This window comes from Mixophyes fleayi, chromosome 9, assembly GCF_038048845.1.
Source record: "Mixophyes fleayi isolate aMixFle1 chromosome 9, aMixFle1.hap1, whole genome shotgun sequence".
Classification (NCBI taxonomy): domain Eukaryota; kingdom Metazoa; phylum Chordata; class Amphibia; order Anura; family Limnodynastidae; genus Mixophyes; species Mixophyes fleayi.
In genome coordinates, this window is record NC_134410.1 from 6,618,179 (window position 1) to 6,641,358 (window position 23,180).

Below are 23,180 nucleotides of genomic sequence, written 5' to 3' on the forward strand. Positions count from 1 at the left end.
AACAAAAACAACAACAACACATAACTGTGTCCTTACATCCTTTTGTAAAAGTTTAGTTTAAATCAGGGAACTAAGTAATAATAGAGAAGTATGAGAGCATCATACAACATTCCTGTAGCCGTCAGAACTTGGGTTACATCATTTTCATTCGCATAAAGCTCATCGTCATTTGTTGGTGTTTTAATATTACCTAAGCCCTTCCCCCCCCCCCAGTTACACACACACAAAATCCTACACTATCAACAAAGGTTGTGTGTAAAATAAATAGAATAAAAGAGAAATAATACCTTTGTGTTGGCTTCCACCACCAGGGCAATATCCTCAATTCGAATCCCAAAATATCCATCATGGTAGTAACCCGGTTCTAAAAATGAACATAGAGGACACCGTCAATGTCCAACACGCTAAGTAAGTTGTGTGAAAATAGTGACGTGTTCTCTACGACAGGTGGGTACAGATTTACCATCTCTATTTGAACCCCCTGATATTAGTGCAACACGAAGGGCATTTTATCTCCATTTCTTTTGGCTCTGTGTCAGGTAGGGAGCTATTGGAAAGTGTTTATTTGACTTGTCACCGGTGAGGGCCGGTACTAGCTCTGAGGGCGCCTTGACCCCCCGCCTCACAAATGCCACCCCCTCCCTTGTGTATTGTGCCCCCTCCTCCAATGTTTCTTATCTCAGCAGTTGGGGTATCCTCTGCTCTTCTGTGATGCTTGGTTGTGACATCGTATATATCACTCATTCAGTGTTTTAGGCCCCCTAACCATTCACGCCCTAGGCAACAGCCTAGGTTCATCTAATGGTACCCCTAGCCCTGGTCACCGGTCCTGTCTGGGTTATATTATACTCAATGCATACACCCAGACTCCCATATAGGTCAACTTGGTGACAAGCAATCTCCCAGGACCAGTAGTGCCGATCGTACATGACCCAACCCAGTGCGTCTGACCAGACCACTTATACTACCGGATTCCCTGTCTTGTAACACGGTAATGTAGCCCTTGCACTAGGTTCACATTTTCCGATTCAGTGTTACAGAAGAATAGTTATCGCCAATTCCTTCCTTATTTTACTTTCAGCCAATCCCTAATGCCAGTGACATGTAAGGGAAAGAGGGGAGCCAGATTCAGCAAGTAGTATAATAGTTTAAAAAGTAAAGTAACAATGTCCATTGTAATTTTGAGGAGGGAAATTAAAAGGTAATCACAAAAGCCAACTTAGATGCTTTAAAAACTTTAATAACGTACTGGATAGGGACCTCCCCGGCGTGAAGGTTGTAGCTCTGTCTGGCTTGTGTCAATCTCTTTTGTATGTTCGATGCAGAAATTAGACATTTACTATAATTAGGTTATGCCGGGGAGCTCCTTCTGTGATTTCAAAGCTCCACCCTTACCTCTAAATTGCCTAACATTTCATCCCTGCATTTTATATTACAAAATACAGAAAGGATGTATATGGATATGTCAGTTTTACATTCCTATTATTTTTTTTTAAATCAAGTCAAATTGGTTACAAGTCCCACAAATAACACATTTGTTTCTGAATAAGCATTGATCGCCAAGATACAACAAATCCTCCCAAAATAAAACTGAAGCATTATAAATGCTGGTCTGGATTTCTGGATTAAATTACTGCACAAAAAGAGTCAGAAGTACAAAGGAAAATTGCTTCAACCCTGTGGCATTTGCATATTAATGGAAAGCTTTAAAGGTTCACTTGTTGGTGTTGTTGAATTCTTACATTTAAATTGGAAGGTGAATTTAACTAGTTGAAGACCCCTGACCACTGATGTAATGTTTTTCAGCTGTCTACATTATGATTCTCATGATAAATCTGGGAAATCAATGCATAAAATAATTAAACACAACATATTGTCAACGTGTGAACTGAAATGGTCACTTTATACATGGTAGAAAATATACTTACCGATTGACGTAAACATTCCTGTGGTCAAACCGATGTTGCTGGACTGAAACCCTACTGGCCCTAAAATATTCACAAATATATATTGTACATTTTACTGGTAAATATATTTGTATGCAGAAAACTTTTTTCTAGAAATATTTCAATTTCATAGTTAATTTGTAACTGTACAAGACATAAGGAACAGAAAAATTATATTAAGACAGTTTAATTGTGATTTTAAGAATACAAATTCCAAATTAAGTCCTCCGGAGAGGCCCTGAATAGGCTTGGCACAAAGATACAAAAAAAAGCCCAATTCAATAAATGAAAACTTTTACTTTTCCCACTGATTGACTTACATTCGTGGACAGCAAAGAAGTTCCCTATGCCATGCCCGGTGCCGTGCCCATAATTCAATCCTACTTCCCACAGGGCTTGTCTGGCGATCGATTCTACGTTTCTCCCTGGCAGATAAAACATTCTGGTTAAATCCACAACTTCCTCTTATTCCTGACGTTCAGATTAGAGAGGTTATTAATTTATGCTGTAAAACGTAGACTTTCAAGGGCAGAATGTTATGAGTGCAGCAATATTTTAATGCACACAGTAATGCTAATTCCCGAACATGTTGAAGTACAAACTCAGAGATCAGACCTTGCTGTGTTACATTATGTGCCTACTTAGATCCACCCCATTTTACAGGGAAGTACAATGTTTTGAGCCCCAAGATGGTGTAATCTGCAGGTATGCCACAATCTACAAGGCCAGATAAGAGAGGGTTGGTGCACATGCAAGAGTTAGTTATTCATTAGGTTATACAAATCAGATAAAGAAGTGGAACTATAGGGGGTAAGGGCAGCATTTATGGGGGCATCCCTGTTTTTGGGATGGCACACAACCTTTTGTCTCTGTAAAAAAAATCAACAAACTTCTGAGTCGGAGAGATTGGATCTCATCCTCCACTTTTATCGGGATACATTTTGCATCTTCAAATTGTACGTCTACGGAAATCCCAATTCAATATAAACATTCAAACAGAAAAGTTCCACAGGCAATAGAGACAGCCCCAGAGTCCCCTCACTCTCTTGTTTAAAAAAAGATATGAAACAAAGTGTTTGAGAAGTAAAACAATCTTTTAACAAAAGGGACGGTCCGAACATGGTGATTAATAGAAATATGAAAAGTAGAACGATGAGCATGTTGGTGCTAATTTAATATTTATTTTTACCATTTACAAAGCAGAAATACATTACTTAACAAAAATTAACATTCTGCATTCGTCATTTTGTAACTTGCAATTGACTAATCAGAGCTGATCCTTGATATAGGACATTTATGCTTTTGCACTCTGTGATCAAAATGATCCTTAGGATGTAGACAGCTTGAGAGATAAAAAACAATATTACCGATAACACAATGAACATACCAGATGTGCGGGGAGGAAACACAAGTCTGCTTAGCTCAATATTTCCCATCAGGACCCGAGTATAAGCCTCCTGTGTGATAAGATAAAATCAATAAGTGCAGTCTGTAGGTTATGGTTTCTAAACTGTGCATTTAGTCAGGAATATAATGAGCAGGAAGAACAATATAATCTAGGAATTTACTACTACATTAAAATGAAATCCTGTCTCTTGCTTAACTATGATGCATTGTTTGTTCAACGCACTGAATCCCTAAAGTCTCCTGTATTATATTCATGGTCACCTTGATTTAACCAGGGAGCTATTGACAACCCTTCCATAGTGCAAATGTCATTTGCATGAACTTTGAAATGCATATGGGAGGGGCATTGACAACAGCAGAAATTCTTCAATTCTTCAAAATTACTAACATAACCACTAGCCAGCCCAAACTTCAGTAGTTCCCATCAACATACTTGACCCAGAAAAATGTAAAGAAAATATAAATATTTACTATAGCCTCAATATTTATTTGTAAATTCACATAATAAATGTCATTTTTTTATGTCTATTAAATGTAAACACAATGAAGAAATATTACAATATACTGTACGTCTTTTCAACAAACAAATGTGACAAGAAAACACATCTTCTAATGAACACAATGACACTAGTTAATTTCAGTCCAGGTAAATACTATATTTATAAATAAGACAAGTTAACCTTTTCAAAATCCGTTGGTTTCCCCCAGTGAACGGTCCTCGTGATGTCTGTCGTTCCGTCACTGGAAAATAGCAAGAATCATTGTGCAAATATTGTATCACGGTTCTGTATAATGATAAATGGATGAATATATCACAGCAACTACATGAGTGAATAAATAACAATATGGTTTTAGGAATTGGGATTAATGGATCTGTGAAGACATTTAAAGAAAATTTTCTAGAATCAGACTTTTTTTAAATCCTTATAATAACACTAACCATTGCTAAAGTGTTAACATTTAAATATAATTTCCAGGAATATATGGCTTGTAACTCTTTACATGTCATATACAGTGGGGTCATTTATATTGGACTAGAGAGGAGCAAAAGTGGTATTTTTATGCAATTGCGTCTGCTTTAGAGTTTTGGGTTGTTGAACCCCAAGATGACGTCTCTGACTAAAGAAACGCAAATATGGAAATCCAACAGGCACGAGCACTAAAACAAACAACGGATTTGCAGTACACAGACCGTAGTGGATTACAGTAAAGGCATTTAGGGATTTAGCTATAAGGGGGATAGAAACGTTCACCCAACTTAGCGGAGCCGGTATGATCTTAAAAAAAAATTACTTGGGGCAATAGTTGGGTTCAATACTCCAGTGTACTCGGAATATATTGTATTGTCTGTTTATTGTAAATACTTAAAGTATGATTGTGAACGAGGGTCTGAGTGGCTGGCTGGGCAATTTGGCGCTAAGCAAATAATCGGAAGTGAAAGAAACATTAAAGAGCTATGTGAAGATGGGCTAGATAGTCTTCAGTACTATATATGGTAGCATTGATCTGTCACTGCATATAGGACAATAGGAGTTGTAGGACGTTTATCTGTGGCTAAACTTCATTGCAAACTTAGATTGGGGTAGAAAGTTTGACTTCTTAGAATAGAATCTTGATGTACAATAAGAACAATATATAAACGGCTGCAGAATACTAACACTAAGGGGGGAATTCAATTCCCCCTGAAGTACTGCTGCGTTAAAGCTGTTACCCTTATTACGGTAAATTTAATCTGTCTTTCTGAGCTGCGGAAAAAAGCCGGTGTTAAAACTATCGTAATAACGGCAATAGTGCGCAGGCCACGGCACTTGAACGCGGCCAATTGAATTCCCCCCTAAAGCTGAGTACACACTACAGGTTTTCCACCAAATTATCGTGCCAATCACATGATAAACAACCTAATCACATTAGTGTGTACGCTCCCATGATCACGTTTTATTGTTCCGAAGCATTGTATCATTTGATTTGATTTTATAGCCGGACTAAAAATCTCTATAAACGATGTAACAATATCGTTCTAATCCTGCAGTGTGCACGCACTCACGACCGGCAGTGTCCATAGATCTCTATGGAGTGTGCAGAGTCACCATCTTTTCAGCCGATGGTTATGACAGATGAAGAGCACAGATCTGACGGTAAAACGTGTATAGTGTGTACACAGGAATCGGCTGCTGATCGGGACCTTCAGTCATTGGTAAAAAAAATAACAGATTAAGGAATTACTCACAAATACTGGCCTCCAGAATCTACCAGATACATCTCACTCACTGTCAGCTTTCGGTTGGTCTCATTCGTTGCTCTGTAAAATTAGAAGTTGGGCTTTTTGAAACCAGAACCTGATCAGTTTTGCTGAATCACTGAAAGCTCTTCTACCATAATCTAAGATTGTTCTCTCATATGAAATGTGTACAAATAATAGTTACAGCCAATGAAGCAGCTGTTCAGGATAAGACAAGTAGACTGCTTTATACATATATCTGTGACAACTGTAACATACATTTATACAGGAGTAATATGAATCCGTTCTGTCCTCATACCTAATAATATATAAAGTAATATATATAATGCATTTTATGAAAATGTTGGAAGACTTCTGGCTGTACCTGTAGTGTGGAAGTGCCGCATTCAAACCCCCGCCAGAAATTGTAGCAAAACTCGGTCCTTTGAAATACGCCTGTTTCCTAAAATAAGGAAAAAACGTTTCTTCAGTTCCTGCCCAGTTTTATACAGGTTATCTGATGAGCCTAAGAGTGTTATCATTGCTCTACTAATCTTACATTAGATAATGAATAATACAAGGGATAATGAATAACCTACTATAAGTTAGAAATGGGATAATGTACTCCCTACTGTAAATTATATATGTAATTCTGTAATTCCCTCCCTCGCACAGTAAGACTTTCCTCTAGTCTTCAAACCTTCAAGCATTCTCTGAAAACCAACCTCTTCAGACAAGCTTATAATATTCCTCAACCACCATCTTAATCTCCCTATGTTACCCTATTACCACCCTCTACACAGCTAACACGAGACAACAACCCTCTGACCAACATTGCTACACACACAGCCCACTCAATAATTTTACCTTTGCATTCTAGCTGGTTCAATATGCAATATGATGTAGCACATGCTCTTGTGTTTCAAACTCCCATTGTCCCATAGATTGTAAGCTTGTGAGCAGGGTTCTCTTATCTCTCTGTATGTATTACCCAATATTGTCTTATTAATGTTTGTTCCTAATTGTAAAGCGCCACAGAATTTGCTGGCGCTTTATAAATAAATGTTGTTGATGATGATGATGATGATGTTGATTCCCCAACTATAAATTATATATGTAATTCTGTACAGACAACACCGACAAATGAAATGTTCTTAATTTATTTATTTCCAGCCAGAACTACATTTTGTAATAATATTTAGTTATTGAAGACTTACCCTCGGAGTTTGTCAACATATTCAGCCCCGCTGTATTCAGTCACAGTGTTTGTAGGGACGGTTTTTTCCAGCCAAACCAGGTACTCAATTACGGACACTGCGTCCCGAATCTAGGACACAAAAGGACCAGTGTTGCCGGGTAAAACAAGTGTGTTTAGAGATATGATTTATACAGATGACAGCATCAAAGACTCTGGTTTGCGTATTTGTTTGTTTATTCACATGAAGATTTCTTAAACATTGCTCAGCTGAGAATTGATATTTACTTTCAATATAAATATTTTTGTTATGTGATTTCTTTTATGCATCCACCCTCCCTTGATTTTGGAATCCCCAAATTGCATATTCTTTATAACTTGCTATCTGAAAACTTTTCAACTGACTGTAATCTATCTTCTTTTGTGGTTTAATTAGGAAACTTTGCAACAAGGGGTTTTGGTCTCCCCCCCCCCCCCCCCCCCCCGCATCATATTGATGCTGCTTTATGTATTGTTAGAGATAAAGACACATCCCTTTGTTAGGCTGGGTACACACTGGCCCGATGATTGCACGAAAAACCTCCAATCAGCCAACATCCGACTGTTTGGTCAGGTATCATGTGAGTGTGTATAGTGACAGGATGATCTAAACTCATCCTAAAGTGCCGATCATCGATTCATTTGGTTGGTCGTACAGTTTAATATTTTCTGACCAATCACCGACCGATCATGTAGTGTGTATGCACTCATCATGCTGATGATCTCCGTAGGGTTTACAGAGTCGGGCTCTTTTCAGCCGATGCTAGTGATGAATGTCCCGGTGAATAAATGTAGAGAGTGCTGTAGAAGGAATAATTCATTTGTTCGTTCTGAGACAGAATGTTTCGTTTCAGAGTCACAGAAGCTAACGAAATGCGTTAGGACAGGTGTATAGCTATAACAAGGCGGTTTTAATCAGTGTGACAAAGTGACAATAAGGAATGAATGAATATTGTGCTGTCATTCTCTGAAGACTAGAGGACCAGATGAAGGACCAGATGAAGAGCACAGATCTGAAGGTAATTCGTGTCAGTGTGTGTGGATGAATCATCCGACTGATCGGACCTTCAGTCGTTGGTACAATCGTTTGAGATAACACGTCGGTCGGAAAATTTTGAATCCTGCTTGGTTCAGCAACCTGGAACTGTTGTCCTAAGAAGCGTTCAAAATATCAAAATTTGTTTTTGGTTCGTTCACTACAGTGTGTTTATGTCTAAGGGCTCAAATCGGAAGTTTGAGTTCCAAGTTTGTCATTAAAAGACATTGAAATAAACAATAAAATGTTGCCTATTGCTCCTGTTCAAGATTAAATGGCTGAATTTTATAGTATTTTTAACTTCTTTTTACAAAGGCAAACAACAAATTTTACTACTGTATTCTGAGTTCAAAGTTCACTAAAGAAATAACTTTTACAATATTCTTCAATAGAGCCAATTAAGATTTAATAACCTATTTACCCTGCTTGAACTTAACTCAGGTTTTTAGTCTATCTAAAATGAAAAAAATTATTGCATATTTTGGAACTTTAGAAACGATTCCATGAACCAGTTCAAAAAACATCTTTATTAGGCACAGAAGGCTGGAGCTCTGGGACCACAGAAAATTACAATCATAGTCTCCAGACCTGTACCATTCAAATAGTTTTTTCGTCTTTATTTGGCAAATAAGAATGGAAGAAGAAGCTTAACGGAGGTTGTTACTTCAGACGTCGGAAAGAATTGTGCAAGGTGGTGGAACCTATGCCGACACCGGCATGGCTATGTAATGCCCTGTGAACAAGGAGTGTGGCTAGTATATAGAGAGACACTGACAATGCCAAATGTTGCAATATTTATGTATATACAAAGGTTCTGCAGCGCCGTACATAGGGGGTTAGAACATACAATAAAATTACAAAATACCATAAGCACAAAAGTGACAAAAGTAACAACAAAATTACATAATTAAAGGTGGGAGGGCCCTACATGTGAGAGCATGCTATATATATATATATATATATATATTATACACACACACACACACACACTGCTCTTTCATATAATCTCTTCTTTAGGGTCAGTGGACTTTTACTCTGAGTTTATATTCCATTTCACCATGTGACGATAACTATTTCAGATCTTTGTACTCACATGACAGTTCCTCAGTAATTGTTGCTCTTTCTCAGTTTTCACGGCTTTTGTCCTCATGATCGGAGAATATTCCTCAGCCAAAAGTTTGTCCTGTAAATAAATTATCTCGAGGATGAATGTGTTCTCATTTTTGTCAAAGGATGACATAATATTTGTCTTTGCTACAATGATAATAAAACCGTGTTAGGAAACACTCTTATATTACATATAAACATTGACGGGTAGAGATGTTGCCCATAGCAACCAATCAGATTCTAGCTGTTATTTATCTAGTACAATCTATAAACTGATAGCTAGAATCTGATTGGTTGCTATGGTCAACACCTCCACTTTTATTTTTTAGAAGATTTGATAAACCTACCCCTGAAACTAATATTGACAATGAAAATTCTAAGATCGGATTTAATTTGAAACCTTACATTGCTCTAAGAGTGATGTTTACGGACAGGACACCATTGGGTTTTACCTTTGGTATAATTTCATATACTCCATAATTGGTGTACTTTGATCCGATCCATATTTTCACATCACCTTTCACGTATTCTAGCACGCTCTCTCGAACCTTATCGTAGTCAACAATTTGAACACACGTCGATCCAGGACAGTTGCTGTTCAGGTAGTTACGGACTTGGCTGGTGATTCGGCTCACGTTGACGAATAAACTGTATAGAAGAAAAAGGAATAACTTAGCGATCATAACGTGCCCTCATAATGGGGGGGGGGGGGCTGAGAGATCTGGAAATGATACAGTTAAAAAAAATAGCAGAAAATATACATTGTGCACTAAACAGCCTATTCTCATGCAGTCGTTCAGGGTAAATTCGCACTGGTGATTAAAAACTCTAGCGTTTAAGTTTGGTGCTTACGCCGCTGAAGCACTGATACTTAGTAATGAATAGGGACTCGGAACTAGCAACCGAAGAGCGTATAAACGCTAGTTCTGAATTTCTGTCCATTACCAAGGGCTAGATTTACTAAGCTACGGGTTTGAAAAAGTGGGGATGATGCCTATAGCAACCAATCAGATTCTAGCTGTCATTTTGTAGAAGGTACTAAATAAATGACAGCTAGAATCTGATTAGTTGCTATGGGCAACTTCCCCACTTTTTCAAACCCGCAGCTTAATAAATCTAGCCCCAAGACTTAGACTTAGGCAGCATGATGGCTTTGTGGTTAGCACTTCTGCCTCACAGCGCTGGGGTTATGAGTTCAATTCCCGATCATGGCCTTATCTGTGTGGAGTTTGTATGTTCTCCCCATGTTTGCGTGGGTTTCCCCCAGGTGCTCCGGTTTCCTCCCACACTCCAAAAAAATACTGGTAGGTTATTTGGCTGCTAACAAATTTGACCCTAGTCTCTGTGTGTGTATGTTAGGGAATTTAGACTGTAAGCTCCAATGGGGCAGGGACTGTTGTGAATGAGTTCTCTGTACAGAGCTGCGGAATCAGTGGCGCTATATAAATAAATGATGATGATGACGATGAAGATTGCATTTTAATGGCAACTGTGACATCACTGTAAGTGCGGACTATACATTATATTAAGAATAAAGGAATAAACTTTTAACTCTTTCATTGTCAGTCGACCAATATGGAGGAAACCTTGAATGAACTATTATTATATTTTAGTCATTATTCTCTTACAGGAAACCGATCATCAGAAAAACGGTAAACGAGAAACCCCAGAACCAAATACAAGAACAAAACAATGAACCATGATAAATGGATGATGTAACTGCTTCCCCTCAAATCAATGATTTAAATGTCATATTAATGTCTTTAAACTGGGAGAAAAATGTTTTGAAAGATCTTTTTGAGAGCCAGACACATGATACCAGATAAATATATATCCCCTAAATAAACATTGCAACAGAAAGCCACCAGCTCTTCAACAAATGTATAAAGTAATCATGTAACTAAAGGCTCTGTGAATGCAAAACACGTAACACAGCTCTGTCATAGGAAGATGTATCAATTCACAGGTGTCATTTCCGGGAATGTATCAAGTGCTTGGTTACATTATTACCTGACAGAGTTTGTGGTCAGGAAGGAGTAGGAGTAGAAGAAAGGATTGTACGGAATATCTTGTCCGCGGAGATTGAATAGCCCTACAAGAAACACAACAAAATATTTCATTTAAAAGTTACATAGTTAGTTAGTGGATTTCCCAGTTTAACGTCTTTACAGTAAAGAACCCTTCCTGTACTGCTAGTGAAACCGCCTCTCTCATTTGATTACCCCTTGTCCTTTGTATGTCATTGACACAAACAGGTCATTAGACAAATTGTTGTATTGATCTTGGAAATATTATTACAAGCCTAATTTTTATAACTTTTCTTTATAATTTAAAAATTTCATCCCCTTTAATAATGAAGATGGCTTAAGTGTTGATTCTTTTACGGTAGGTCTTTGGTACATTACATACATAGAGCAGAAGGCTAGCAGCTTTAGAGATGCCTTACTTTGGAAATGTTTTAATTATTTTATGTTTTAAGTATTTAAGAGATCTGTCACATACTGTGGATCCAGCAGATTCAAAATATGACATTTGTGCTGTTTGCTACGATGTTATATGTTATCCACTATATATTGCTGGCTCCAACATTTAATTATTCTACACACTGTAGATCTAAGAGACTCTATAAGACATCTGTTAATTTTTCATGAGCAGCTCAGTGGCTTAGTGGGCAGCACGGTGGTTTAGTGGTTAGCACTTCTGCCTCACACCACTTATGACCGACAATGAAGTACAAGCCCAGAGTGAACCGACCAACCTCTGTAAAGGACTTTTTATATAAATAACATAATAAAAGTTTATGCAGATTTCCATTTCCTCCGATGAAGGTTTTGCCTACATGCCGTCTCTTCCAGAGCGGACAACAGCACTGCAGTCGGCTTCTGGGAGTGACCGTCCATTTGTTTCCGGATATCCGTCACCTTTTCCTGCCAGGTGCTGCCTGTAACAAGAGAGGACAGTCAGGTGACACAGACAGTGGAATTCTACCACAAACCTATTTGATACAAAGTACAAAGATGTGGCTCACTACAGATAAATAACAATGTAACAATCCGACGACCTGACATACACTGAGCAGAGCATTGTAGTCGTCTTGCAGGATACACAGTAGATTTACACGAGCAACTTTGTAGCAGACTTTGGCCTTGAATCAATTGATACATTACGCAAAATATATGAGCCATACCGGGCCGCCCAAATAATTTTTTCACAATCAAAGCAAACCAAAAACACTTGTCTGGACACAACCTAAGATTACTGTACACTACGGGCCGGATGTAGATGTAAAGATTTCTATTTTACGCCACATAAGATTTGCCGCATTGCGCATAGACGCAACTTGGAACCCTATTTTGAGACAAGCGTATCTTATACTGGTGTCCACTGTCACTCGGAGAGGCAGGTTAGAGGCGTTCAGCGGAGACGCAAGTCAACCACGCCCCTTTAGAGAGGCGACTGGTTTTGATTTGCGCATATCTTTTAATTATGGCTTTTGGGAGGTGTATCTTTGCCGGTCTGATATATCTGGTGCAAGTTTCCAAGTGTATTATGATGATAGACGCATTTTGTGCTGAACTTATTTATATTAAGACATGTACAAATTAAAATACAAATGCGGAAATATAAGTTTATGGACATAATTGCATGTACATATAAGTCACTAGTTTACATTTACCTTTAAATCAGGCCCTGTATGCCTAGACAGCTGCCCACCATCCTCCCCTAAGTCAAACTCACTAAATAAAATAGAATAACTATACTTAGATGGCAAACACAGCTCTGACGTATAATAGGTATGTGAGCTTTATCCCTTAGTAGTATAATTGCTTTCTATATTTGTAAATTGCGTCTGTTTAAATACTGTCAACGGGAAATGTGATACTGCAATGGAATTTTTTAAATTTAATTCATTACCTAAAAACTCATTGGGAATTGAATAGATTTCGTCATCGGGCAGAGAGGGTCGCTGACTCCCCCAAACCGCGTCCACCAGATTGTTGGGTATTGAATGCAGAATCCTCCCAGAATCCTGTAGTAAATTGTTAAACGACTCCCAGTCATCTGTAAATAAAGATGCAAAGAGATTTAAAGAAATAAATAATGAACAAACATTCAGGTAACAGTCATTTAAACATTGCAGTATAAGACAATCAGACATCATACAGCTCCTCAATTCCTGGAAACCAAAGTTTCCATGAACTCTAAAATTACAGTTAGTGGAGCTTCACATTGTCTAATGTGCTGCCTCCTAGTGTACATACAGTGTATAACATGTTATAAACATAAGGAATAAACTTATATAATAACAATTTATTTGCAGAGCACCCGGAGAGTTGTTCTGTTCATTTATGGCGGAGCGTCAATCTAACATTTAAGGGACTTTGTTTTACAAAGTTGCAAACGTGCCCAACTCCAAACGCTCACTGGAAGAGTCTGACATCCACGTGCAAAAATTTTCTTTTACAGGATGACGTGAAATCTGCAGGATACACAATTTGGTAAGACCAGTACACTTAATAGTGTTTTTTATATCAAGCCTGGACAACCTGTGGGTCTCCGACCACAAGTCCCAGCAAACCCAGATACCCCCTTCCCTCCAGCCCAGCTGGCCCCTGCAACCCTGACAGCTATCAGTTATCAAAGCATGCTGGGACTTGTAGTTACACAACACCTGGAGAGTCACAGATTGGCCGGGGCTGAATTCTATAACATGGATCAGGAAATGATGTCTTAGTGGATACATTCTGGTTCATTTTGTTGTTTTACAAACCATTTAATTTGGGCTGAAGGGGTAGAGGGATGTATATGAAATGATCTCTAGGTGGATAATGTTGATTTCTACTCTTTCTTTGTACATATAACTCACCTGTAACAAGATACGTTCGCAATGATTCACAAACGAGAGACTTATTTATAGTTACAATGTAACGGCTTAAGAATTCCAACCTACCGATCGACCAGAGAAATGGATCAAAGCCAATTTTATCTCCAGCTTTCAGTTCTTCCAGCACCCAGGACACAATTTCAGAAGCTGACACTATATATAATGACATAATGATACAATATGTGTAAAATAGACATAAAAGGAAGAACATGTCCCAGGCAAACAAAATTTAAGATACCTTCTTATAACTTTAATAGTATAAAAATGGAATGTATTAAAGGGTAACTCCGCTCAGACTGGTGCACAGTAATTTCTCAAGGTCCATTAATTACATAGAATGTACTTGTTTACTGGTAGAAATGTGATGTAGAGAGATGTTTTAGCTCACTTGGTCAAAGCATTTACATAGAGCATTCTGTGTATATATTACTAATAATCCAATATTATATAGCACTGGCACACAGGGATTCTATTTTGTACACACATCAATGTGAACATACATTGAGAAACGGGAATTTTTAGTAAAAAAAGAATATTCCTCCCCCACAGTAGTGTCACTACCGTCTATAGACAGCTGTCTGGTGCATTAAAACTGTCCTTAATTCTGAATATGCTGCTGTTTAATGCTTCCACTTCCATTTGCTATAATATTGGTCTGATTTAGATTTGTGCACAGGTGCAATTCTATGACGAAAAGGTGCAAAATTGATGCACTGAGCATGCACACAACTTGCGTCTCTATTTAGAGGCCTTTTATGCTTTGAAAGGGGGATCGGGCGTTGATGTGTAAGTGCAGTACAGTACTTTAAGATGCATCTTATTTTTAGTTACATGGGTCTTGAAACTTGACACTTATGAGGCATATAATGTGTACCTACATCAACTGGGTACAAGTTTTGGAATAGATGTTGTGTGTATCTCTTTTTGATAATCAGCAAGCGATGCCACATTACATTCAACTCTAAATCAGGCTCTATGAGTCCAAAAGATATACAATCTTCAACTTAAGCAGCAAACAGTCATCCTGCCCAATGTTAAGCATATGAATCCTAACTAGAATCCTAAAAATAAGCATTTAACGGAAGAACGGCTCACAGAACGGGACTTTCTCAAGCAAACCAAAGGGGCTTATTTAGTAGGACAGAGTAAAGTGCAAGGACAGCTAATAGGATATCAGATTTTAGTAGTCTAGTGCAACCAGCATAATCAGCTCTAATATCTGATTGGTTGGTCTGCTCTGTCTGTATCGAGAGAAAGTTATATAAAGCAAAAGTACCAAAGTTTCAAACTCAGCACAGCTGACATAGTTACAACAGGTAACCGCACAGAGAACTAGAAAAAATAAAAGGAATCACACAAATAAATAAATATTGATCCTGGGGCGCTGCAATACCAGAGGCAATATATAAGAAACACTTTGATGTGGGGAAAATGTATTGATGTTAGAAACGTCATCACCTCTCTCTACGTCCTGCGGAGATACTCAGACCTTTCTAAGCAACATACAAAAAAATTGTTTGGAAGGCTCATCATTTAGAATTTTCTTATAAAAGTTGATTTTATATATATATATATATATATATATATATATATATATATATATATATATATATATATATATATATATTTATATTAATATAATATAAATTAAATGATAACTTCAAGACTTTAAGAATTAATTTACTGACGTATCTTCTTCAGCTCCCAGTTACAATCCATCTCGCGTTCTGCCTGGGTCCAATACCGGCTATCCGTAAAGACGGCTGCTCTGGTGAGAGTCACTACGGCGGTTCCTAAAATGACAAATAATAAGTTATTATTTAAGCGCTAGAAAGATGGTTTTTAATTTCAATCAGTTTTATTGACAAAGATGTACGTTAACAACATGACAGGATAATATGTAACACGTATGTACCGCATCGCAGAAGGAAGGCCAATATAAAACTTGTACCATAAAATGTTAAGAATACATTATTGCACATAGAGCTATTAAGCAACTGTCTGTAAGGGACAAGGTACAAAAAAATATACCCTAATGATGTATAATGATCTGCTGTTATAAACAGAATGACTGATTTATGAAGCTAAAATAAATACAGTGAACAAATACAATAAAAATACATGTATCAAATGAATAAAACAACTATAAACATGCGGCTTGTGGCTCACGTAGGCTCAGTCTTTGTATCTTTCTTCTTTCAGGGCAACCTAATTGGAATCAGTGTTTCAAAGAATCGCGTTGGGGGAGGACACTTGGCCAGAATTGGCTTTAGTGTTTCTAAGTCAACCATAAATTGATCTGTCCCTTTGTCCTGGAAAATTGATCTGTAACTACTGATTATATCCAAACTACTACCATGAAAATTTAGGAGCCCCTATCTTTGCCAGTTTATAGGTGGTGGAAAAATAAACAAGGAAAACAATGCTGGTCTAATAGTAACCAAATTCATATTTTAGGGAAGTTAACGGTCATCTTGCTTGGTGTTTAAGAATAATGTAATGTCATAAGTCAGGAAAACACTGCAAGTATTATAATCCCCCGACAATAACAAGATAATACTGTAATAAAAATATAATAAAACGGATCATTCAAATGACATCTGTGTTAGTATCAGAACATATTTCCTTTTTATGATACCGAAATTAAAATTATCTATTTACTTGTATAACCTTCATTTTATTGCTCTGTGAATCATTCACCGCAGTCAGTGTCTCAGGGACGAGCAGCACAGAAATACATTCTGCTTATTTAATGCAGATGACTTTTAAACACAGGAAAAAATGTCATGCAAGAGATAGTAATGTCATATTAGCATTACTGTCAGGGCCTGCTGGGATCTGTAGTTCCACGACAGCTGGAGAGCCACAGGCTGCTCACCTCTGCTTTCAGTCATGCCGTATTTATTATTGAATACACTTCTCAAATAATACCATCTAGTTGGACGTTATTTCCAAAGTTACCAAAATCAAATACAATGCCTGAAATAAGATTGCCTAAGGTATTGCACTGTAATCTCTCAATATTTGAAGACTTATTCACACATATACATTAGGAAACTGGGAAATAATTCATAACAACTAACATGCGCTTTAGACACGGTTTAGAGACGCAATTTAACCATTTCCCATGTGCTTCTGATGTTTGTCTTCTTCACTCTGTTTACTCAGGAGAAATAATACTTTTGTAATTTTAAACTAACCCACAGGGAACCAATCATCCTGTTTATAAAGCATTTTTCGGAATTCGCTTAATTCAAGTCCCTCATTTTAAGACGGTTTGTTAATTATTGTTCTACATTATACACGGCTGTCTACCTATCTACGCGTCGACCTATCTTCCGGCTGTGATTTAGACTGACATGGATTAAGTGAGTTTGAAAAGATGGTCAAAGAGATTAAAGTGTCCGGGAATCATCATTTGTCAGATTGAAGCATCAATTCACCAAATCAATCAGTGCCATCTGCCAAGAAAAATTCAGCTCTGACAAAAGATATTGGACCTGATTCATTAAGCATCTTAACTTGAGAAACTTCTTATATCAGTCTCCTGGACAAGTTTCTCAAGTTAAGATCCTTAATGAATCAGGCCCGTTGTCTTAAAACAATTTTGCTACAAGTATTGCTGCACACTGCAAAACAATTAAACTTTAACGATGCAGAGAAACTGATTATTTAAAAGGGTTCACATATGCAGACGCCAACGTGGCACCAATATTTTGCCCATGGTGTGTTGCCTTGCACGGAGTATGCCCACAATACAGAGTGTTTTATAAAGGGCTCATGTTGAACGCACACTCAGTGTGACACGGAGGCTATATCTACGCCTTATTAGCGCCTGTGTGTGCACAAGTTCTTACACTACAGAAAAAAGTTTACAAATCCTTTTTCAATTAGTGAATATAAATGGAAAAAATGGAAAAATTTTATTATTAAATGAGATCCTACTTCTGAATTTTTTTCCCCGAAGAGCAACAGGAAAAAGCTGCGACAGATGGATGATTTTCAAACCACGAAAAAGCTTCTTCCATATAGTTCAGCGCACACCGGTTGGGGTCTTAGAGCATCTTATGGTGTATTCTTCATGGCCTTTGCAAACACCCCCATAAAATGAATCTACGCCTACATTGTGGTTTAGTAAAGGAAAAGTCACATCACAGCCCAAACTCCGCCCACTTTGGAACCACCCCTTTCATTAGTCTAAGGACCTGATTCATTCAGGGGCGGATCTAGACATTTGTCCTACCTGGGGCGATTTTAGGGGGAGGGGGCGCGATTTAGGCCCCGCCCCCTTTCTGATGTCTAAGGCTGCCGGCGGCTGCACAGTATGTGCAGGTCCGTTCAGAAGTGGCAGTGTGCTGTCCCGCTGCTCTGATTGTGTTTAAAACACAATCAGAGCAGCCGGGCAGCACACTGTCACTGCTGAACGGACCTGCACAGTGTGCAGCTGTCGGCAGCAAGCCCCTCCCCCTCCCCTGGATCCGCCACTGGATTTATTAAGGATCTTAACTTGAGAAACTTCTTATTTCAGTCTCCTGGACAAAACCATGTTACACTGCAAGGGGTGCAAATTAGTTTTCTGTTTTGCACATAAGTTAAATACTGACTGTTTTTTCATCCGAAAAGGGACTGAAGACAATGACGCTCTCGGATTGGTTTTGTTAATATGAGCGCAACAAACGTAATTGGATCTGATAGGTAACACACAGCAGAAGGCATTAACCTAAATGTTTTTTTATGGAAACATGTCTCATTCAGAAGAAACGATAACATGTATAATGTGTTGGTTACGTATATGTACTACAACTCCATTATGTACATGTTTATTTTTGTGAAACTTTTAATTAAAATTATTGGAGAGAAAAATGTATCCGTGAGTTAACCTCGGCCACATCCATGTGAATATCATGCACGTATGATACATTTATTTTCGCTTCATTGCTCAAATGTTACATGTTTTACTTCTGGATTATGATTAAATCCTGCCTCGCAATGGTCCAGATTTTGCTTTTTAAATGCACAAGGACCTGATTTGCTAAATCAATTGCATTACATGGGTTCAAGAAATTACTTTTCTTATCGTTCTTTTGACAAAATCACATTTTGTGTTTATTTAAAATGCAGGAAGCTGCTATAAATCTTATGGTTCTATAGTTTTGCAAAGTGATTGGGTCTCATTTACAGGCAGATAATGCAGAGGGCAAAATGTATTTATTTTTTCTTGTGCGATGTCCTCGTGTGAACAGATTGTCGCATTCTATGTAAATAATAACCTGGGAGCGATTGCAGGCCATCATAAACACATGACATTTAAAGGAACAGTACGTGACTCGATAGTTTTTGCCGGTTGCTAAGATTTTGTTTACCTGAGGATCCGGTAAAGCCAGTCAACCATTGTCTTCGTTTTTCACGATTTGCTGTGTACTCCCCCTGTTCACACAGTGCAAAGTAATAGTTTAATATGTATCTGATACTGCTGTAAAATTATATTGATCAACAAATATTCATGGGATCTAGTAAGACCCTATTCAGCTATATACGGCACCGGCTGTAGATAATAATGTAATACATTCTCTAATCTGAACAGGCTCCCTGTCAGTATCAACATTGGCAGCGGTGCAATCCGGGAGGGGTCTCAGATTGGTTTTTGGGGGTCCCCTTTGTGGAAGTCAGATAATTGGATATGGTCATTTCAATTATTACCCAACAACCTGATCGTCTTTGTCTGAAATTATGCGAATAGCACGCTACGGCGTGGAGGAGTGTAATTAACCGCAGCACGTGGCAAACACTTATACACGCATTTACACGCACACATACACTTGTAATTAGCTTGTATTAAAAGTAGTTGCAACACATAGTTATTTATGTAGAAAGGTAGCAGAGTTTATGGTTACATAATATAATGTTATTTACACGTTAGTGAGATCTAAGGTTCAGGTCACAGGAAACATATCATTCTAATCCCCTATTTATTTATCAGACGTCCGGTTCAATTGCCAAACGGATCACATCTTGCGTATACTAGTTATGGATTGTAGGGAATACATTATTAGAAGAATATTGTCTGTGTAATGTAAATAGACCAGTTTGAACTAGTTCTTGGCGGGAAGATTAGTTTGCATCTTCTGGAGAGCTGACCCCCACCCTTGGAGGGCATCGTTTGAACTGGCCAATGACCTGCATTACACTGGAGCTTCCTGGATCCTGAACCTATGGAAACATGCCAAATCATCTGTATTGTTTTCACTGTATCACTGATTGTATATAAGCAGGGGCTTTGGGACCAGTGTTCAGTCACATTGATCACAGACTTCAGACCCGAATGACTGTATGCTGGATCCAGGGCACCTGCTAAAAGTAACGGCTGTACTTATTTTATTTTGCATTGTTAGTTACTCTGTTGCTTTTTGCTATTAAATCGCATTGGGATTTGGAACCACATCACTGGAAGTGGACAATCGTTATTGGGTAGCGACTAGATGTACATAACACCCTGATTGTCAGCTATACAATCCATTGTGTTTTTGGGTCTTTGCAGTGAGCATCGCTGGTCTAGGCTACAGATACATACATAGAGATAAACATGAATTAGATATCGGCAATGTCTAAACTGGTAATTCAGATGAAATATACGTATAACTAAGCGTGAGCATGTCTAACGCATCTGCAAAACGCGGTATCTGCCCGACGTATCAGTCTCACCAAGTGCGGGTCGGTAGCTGGAATAATATAAGCGCCAATATTGTTGTCCCTCATCTCCTGGCGAAGATTGCTCAGGTCTTCAGTGGAATTTTTTGCAGTGGGTGGAACGTACTAGGGATCAAAACACAGCACAAACAAATGATGCATTATATATATTTATGTCATAACAAAATGTATATAAAATATTGTCATTAATTATTTAACATAATGCAATGAAATTGTTCTGTTCAGTGGACATTTGCAGATCACTCTCCCAACAGTATTAATGTAGGTTTTCTATCTGTGGAATGATGCAAAACTGGGCCAGAGTAGACCGGTCAGATACAGTGGAGGGAGACGTGGTGTGTACTGAATGAATGTTCATGAGCAAATAGCCAATCAGTTGTCTACCTTGTGAATATTAGTCAAATCTGATGAATATATGGGCCTCATTTGCAAAGTTCAGCAGAGAAGCTCATACAATCACACAAAGTGCTATGCGTAATACAGACAGTCCCAAGGTCTCCTCACTCTCACTATTAATTGAAGCCATAAATTGGGCTTTATCGGGCAGTATTTTAGGGAAAAAAACAGTCTAACAGTGATCCTAAAGTCACAGGAGCTTGGTTCGATGTGACATTTACACTTTTGCACAGTATACCTCACAGGTTCACTTCTAGTTATCCGAGGAGGCTCCTGAGACAAGAGAGTAGACCGCCATGTGTCCATCTAGGTAAAAGTGGTAACTGAAGTTGACTGTGAGTAGGTGACAAGTCCACTTTAAGAAGGAGGAGTTAATATTTGTTCTTTGAGCACATGATGCAGTGCTGGTCTCTAATTGGAGGGAAGTGTCCCGGTTGGTCCTATTGTTGATTGACAATCCACTTATCCAACCCTGTGTTGCAGTATTGGTCTAAAGGTGACAACACCCACTGCGATATTGCAGTCAACACAAAGCGATCGGCCAGATACTGCAGCGCGTGGGGACAAAAATCGGTCGCAATGCATCTTAATGATCTTTTTCAAAAGTAATAACATCATTACGAGTTTGGGGGCAGAAAAGATGGTTGGAAGGGCAGCACGGTGGCTCAGTGGTTAGCACTTCTGCCTCAGAGCACTGGGGTTATGAGTTCAATTCCCGACCATGGCCTTATCTGTGTGGAGTTTGTATGTTCTCCCCGTGTTTGCGTGAGTTTCCTCCGTGTGCTCCGGTTTCCTCCCACACTCCAAAAACATACTGGTAGGTTAATTGGCTGCCATCAAATTGACCCGAGTCTGTCTGTCTGTCTGCCTGTGTGTGTATGTTAGGGAATTTAGACTGTAAGCTCCAATGGGGCAAGGACTGATGTGAGTGAGTTCTCTGTTCAGCGCTGCAGAATCAGTGGCGCTATATAAATTAATGATGATGATGATGACTGCTATCAGCTTGTTTGTGTGTTCTTTGAAGCACTGTAACAGGCCTCAATAAAGCTGGAAGCTAGAGAGTCAAACATCTGGGTCTCACCCGATTTGGCTACCCAAGTATATATATGGCCAAGCTGAACAACGATCCCTCTGATTGACTCTCAAATCAAGCAACTAGGTCGGCTTGTACGTTGCTACCTTAAAATAGAGATCAGATGCTTCAGTTTGTTAAAAAAGACAAGCCTCAGGGGCAAATGCAGGATTTATAGAGGGGGGGTTTCCACACCACGCCACCAGTGGGCGTTACCAGCATGTATGGGGGTGTGGCTATAATATTAGACAGTGCTTGGCTGCTCTCCAACTCTTCCTATCCCCATAATACACATGGGCAATGTTGCGTGCACTACTGTTAGGTGCACGTAGCTCTCCCTTTTCAAGCAGAGCCGTGTGATGCGGGAGCAGGATCCAGGCACCTCAATTATACAGTGTCCCAGGCTTGGATGGGGGGTTTCCAGGCACTAGGAACCCCCCTCGGTTTGCCTATGAGCCTGGTAGATGGTGAGTTGTTTGTCCACAAATTTAGGAGGTCGTTAGAGAGGAAGGGCAGGGTGAGAGTAGAAATTTTATACATTTCATTTTAAAACACTTAATTCACCCCCAGGTCATCCTATTACAACTTCTGTTCAACTCTGACTTTATTGTGTTAAAAACAAGTTCTCACCGGGGGGTTCACAGTACAATTCCTTATCGTAGGGTCTCGTGGCTGTTTGGGGAAACCTGCAATAAATCCTGTAAATAAAAAAAAATAAAAAAAGAGAAATTGTCCATCAGATTTTAGTTAAAACGAGCCTGATTGTAATGTAAGTTGGCCTGGAAGACACAACAACAAGTTTGGTTCTAACTCACAGGCTCAATTTGTTGGGATCTGTTCATCCACTTTGGCCTCTACGCAATGCTGTGCCAGATCTACCTCTACTTGGGATAAAAATGGCGACAAACCCAAATGCAGAATATCATCAGCAAAAGGTAAAACAAATGGCTCTATAGCCAGAATGTGAAGTTGGCATTGCTCTGATAATCATGAACAAATATGCCCGTACACCATGCATCTCTCTTCCACTCTCATCACACCCTCCCATTCCCGGTTACAGGACTTTTTTTCTGGCTGCACCCACTCTGTGGAATTCCCTCCCTTGTACAGTAAGACTTTCCTCTAGTCTTCAAACATTCAAGCGTTCTCTGAAAACCCACCTCTTCAGGCA

At 38.7% G+C, this 23,180-nt stretch overlaps 1 protein-coding gene across 3 annotated transcripts in view; it reads right to left on the reverse strand.

Annotated features, from left to right (window-relative positions):
- The window catches only part of XPNPEP2 (X-prolyl aminopeptidase 2), a 131,647-nt gene that overhangs the window by 3,461 nt on the left and 105,006 nt on the right, over positions 1–23,180 (reverse strand). For 2 of the 3 annotated variants that reach the window (XM_075186243.1, XM_075186241.1), the window contains exons 3-20: positions 22,640–22,707; positions 20,536–20,646; positions 19,197–19,260; positions 15,522–15,626; positions 13,900–13,986; positions 12,864–13,010; positions 11,788–11,889; positions 10,959–11,040; positions 9,401–9,596; positions 8,935–9,024; positions 6,789–6,898; positions 5,957–6,034; positions 5,581–5,652; positions 4,034–4,094; positions 3,334–3,403; positions 2,267–2,371; positions 1,929–1,988; positions 288–364 (exon numbers count right to left, since the gene is read on the reverse strand). In XM_075186243.1, coding sequence (XP_075042344.1) covers positions 288–364; positions 1,929–1,988; positions 2,267–2,371; positions 3,334–3,403; positions 4,034–4,094; positions 5,581–5,652; positions 5,957–6,034; positions 6,789–6,898; positions 8,935–9,024; positions 9,401–9,596; positions 10,959–11,040; positions 11,788–11,889; positions 12,864–13,010; positions 13,900–13,986; positions 15,522–15,626; positions 19,197–19,260; positions 20,536–20,646; positions 22,640–22,707 — 1,685 coding nt within the window. Of the gene's footprint in view, positions 1–287; positions 365–1,928; positions 1,989–2,266; positions 2,372–3,333; positions 3,404–4,033; positions 4,095–5,580; positions 5,653–5,956; positions 6,035–6,788; positions 6,899–8,934; positions 9,025–9,400; positions 9,597–10,958; positions 11,041–11,787; positions 11,890–12,863; positions 13,011–13,899; positions 13,987–15,521; positions 15,627–19,196; positions 19,261–20,535; positions 20,647–22,639; positions 22,708–22,824; positions 22,891–23,180 lie in introns of all 3 variants that reach the window. The other variant, XM_075186242.1, reaches the window with a different exon arrangement.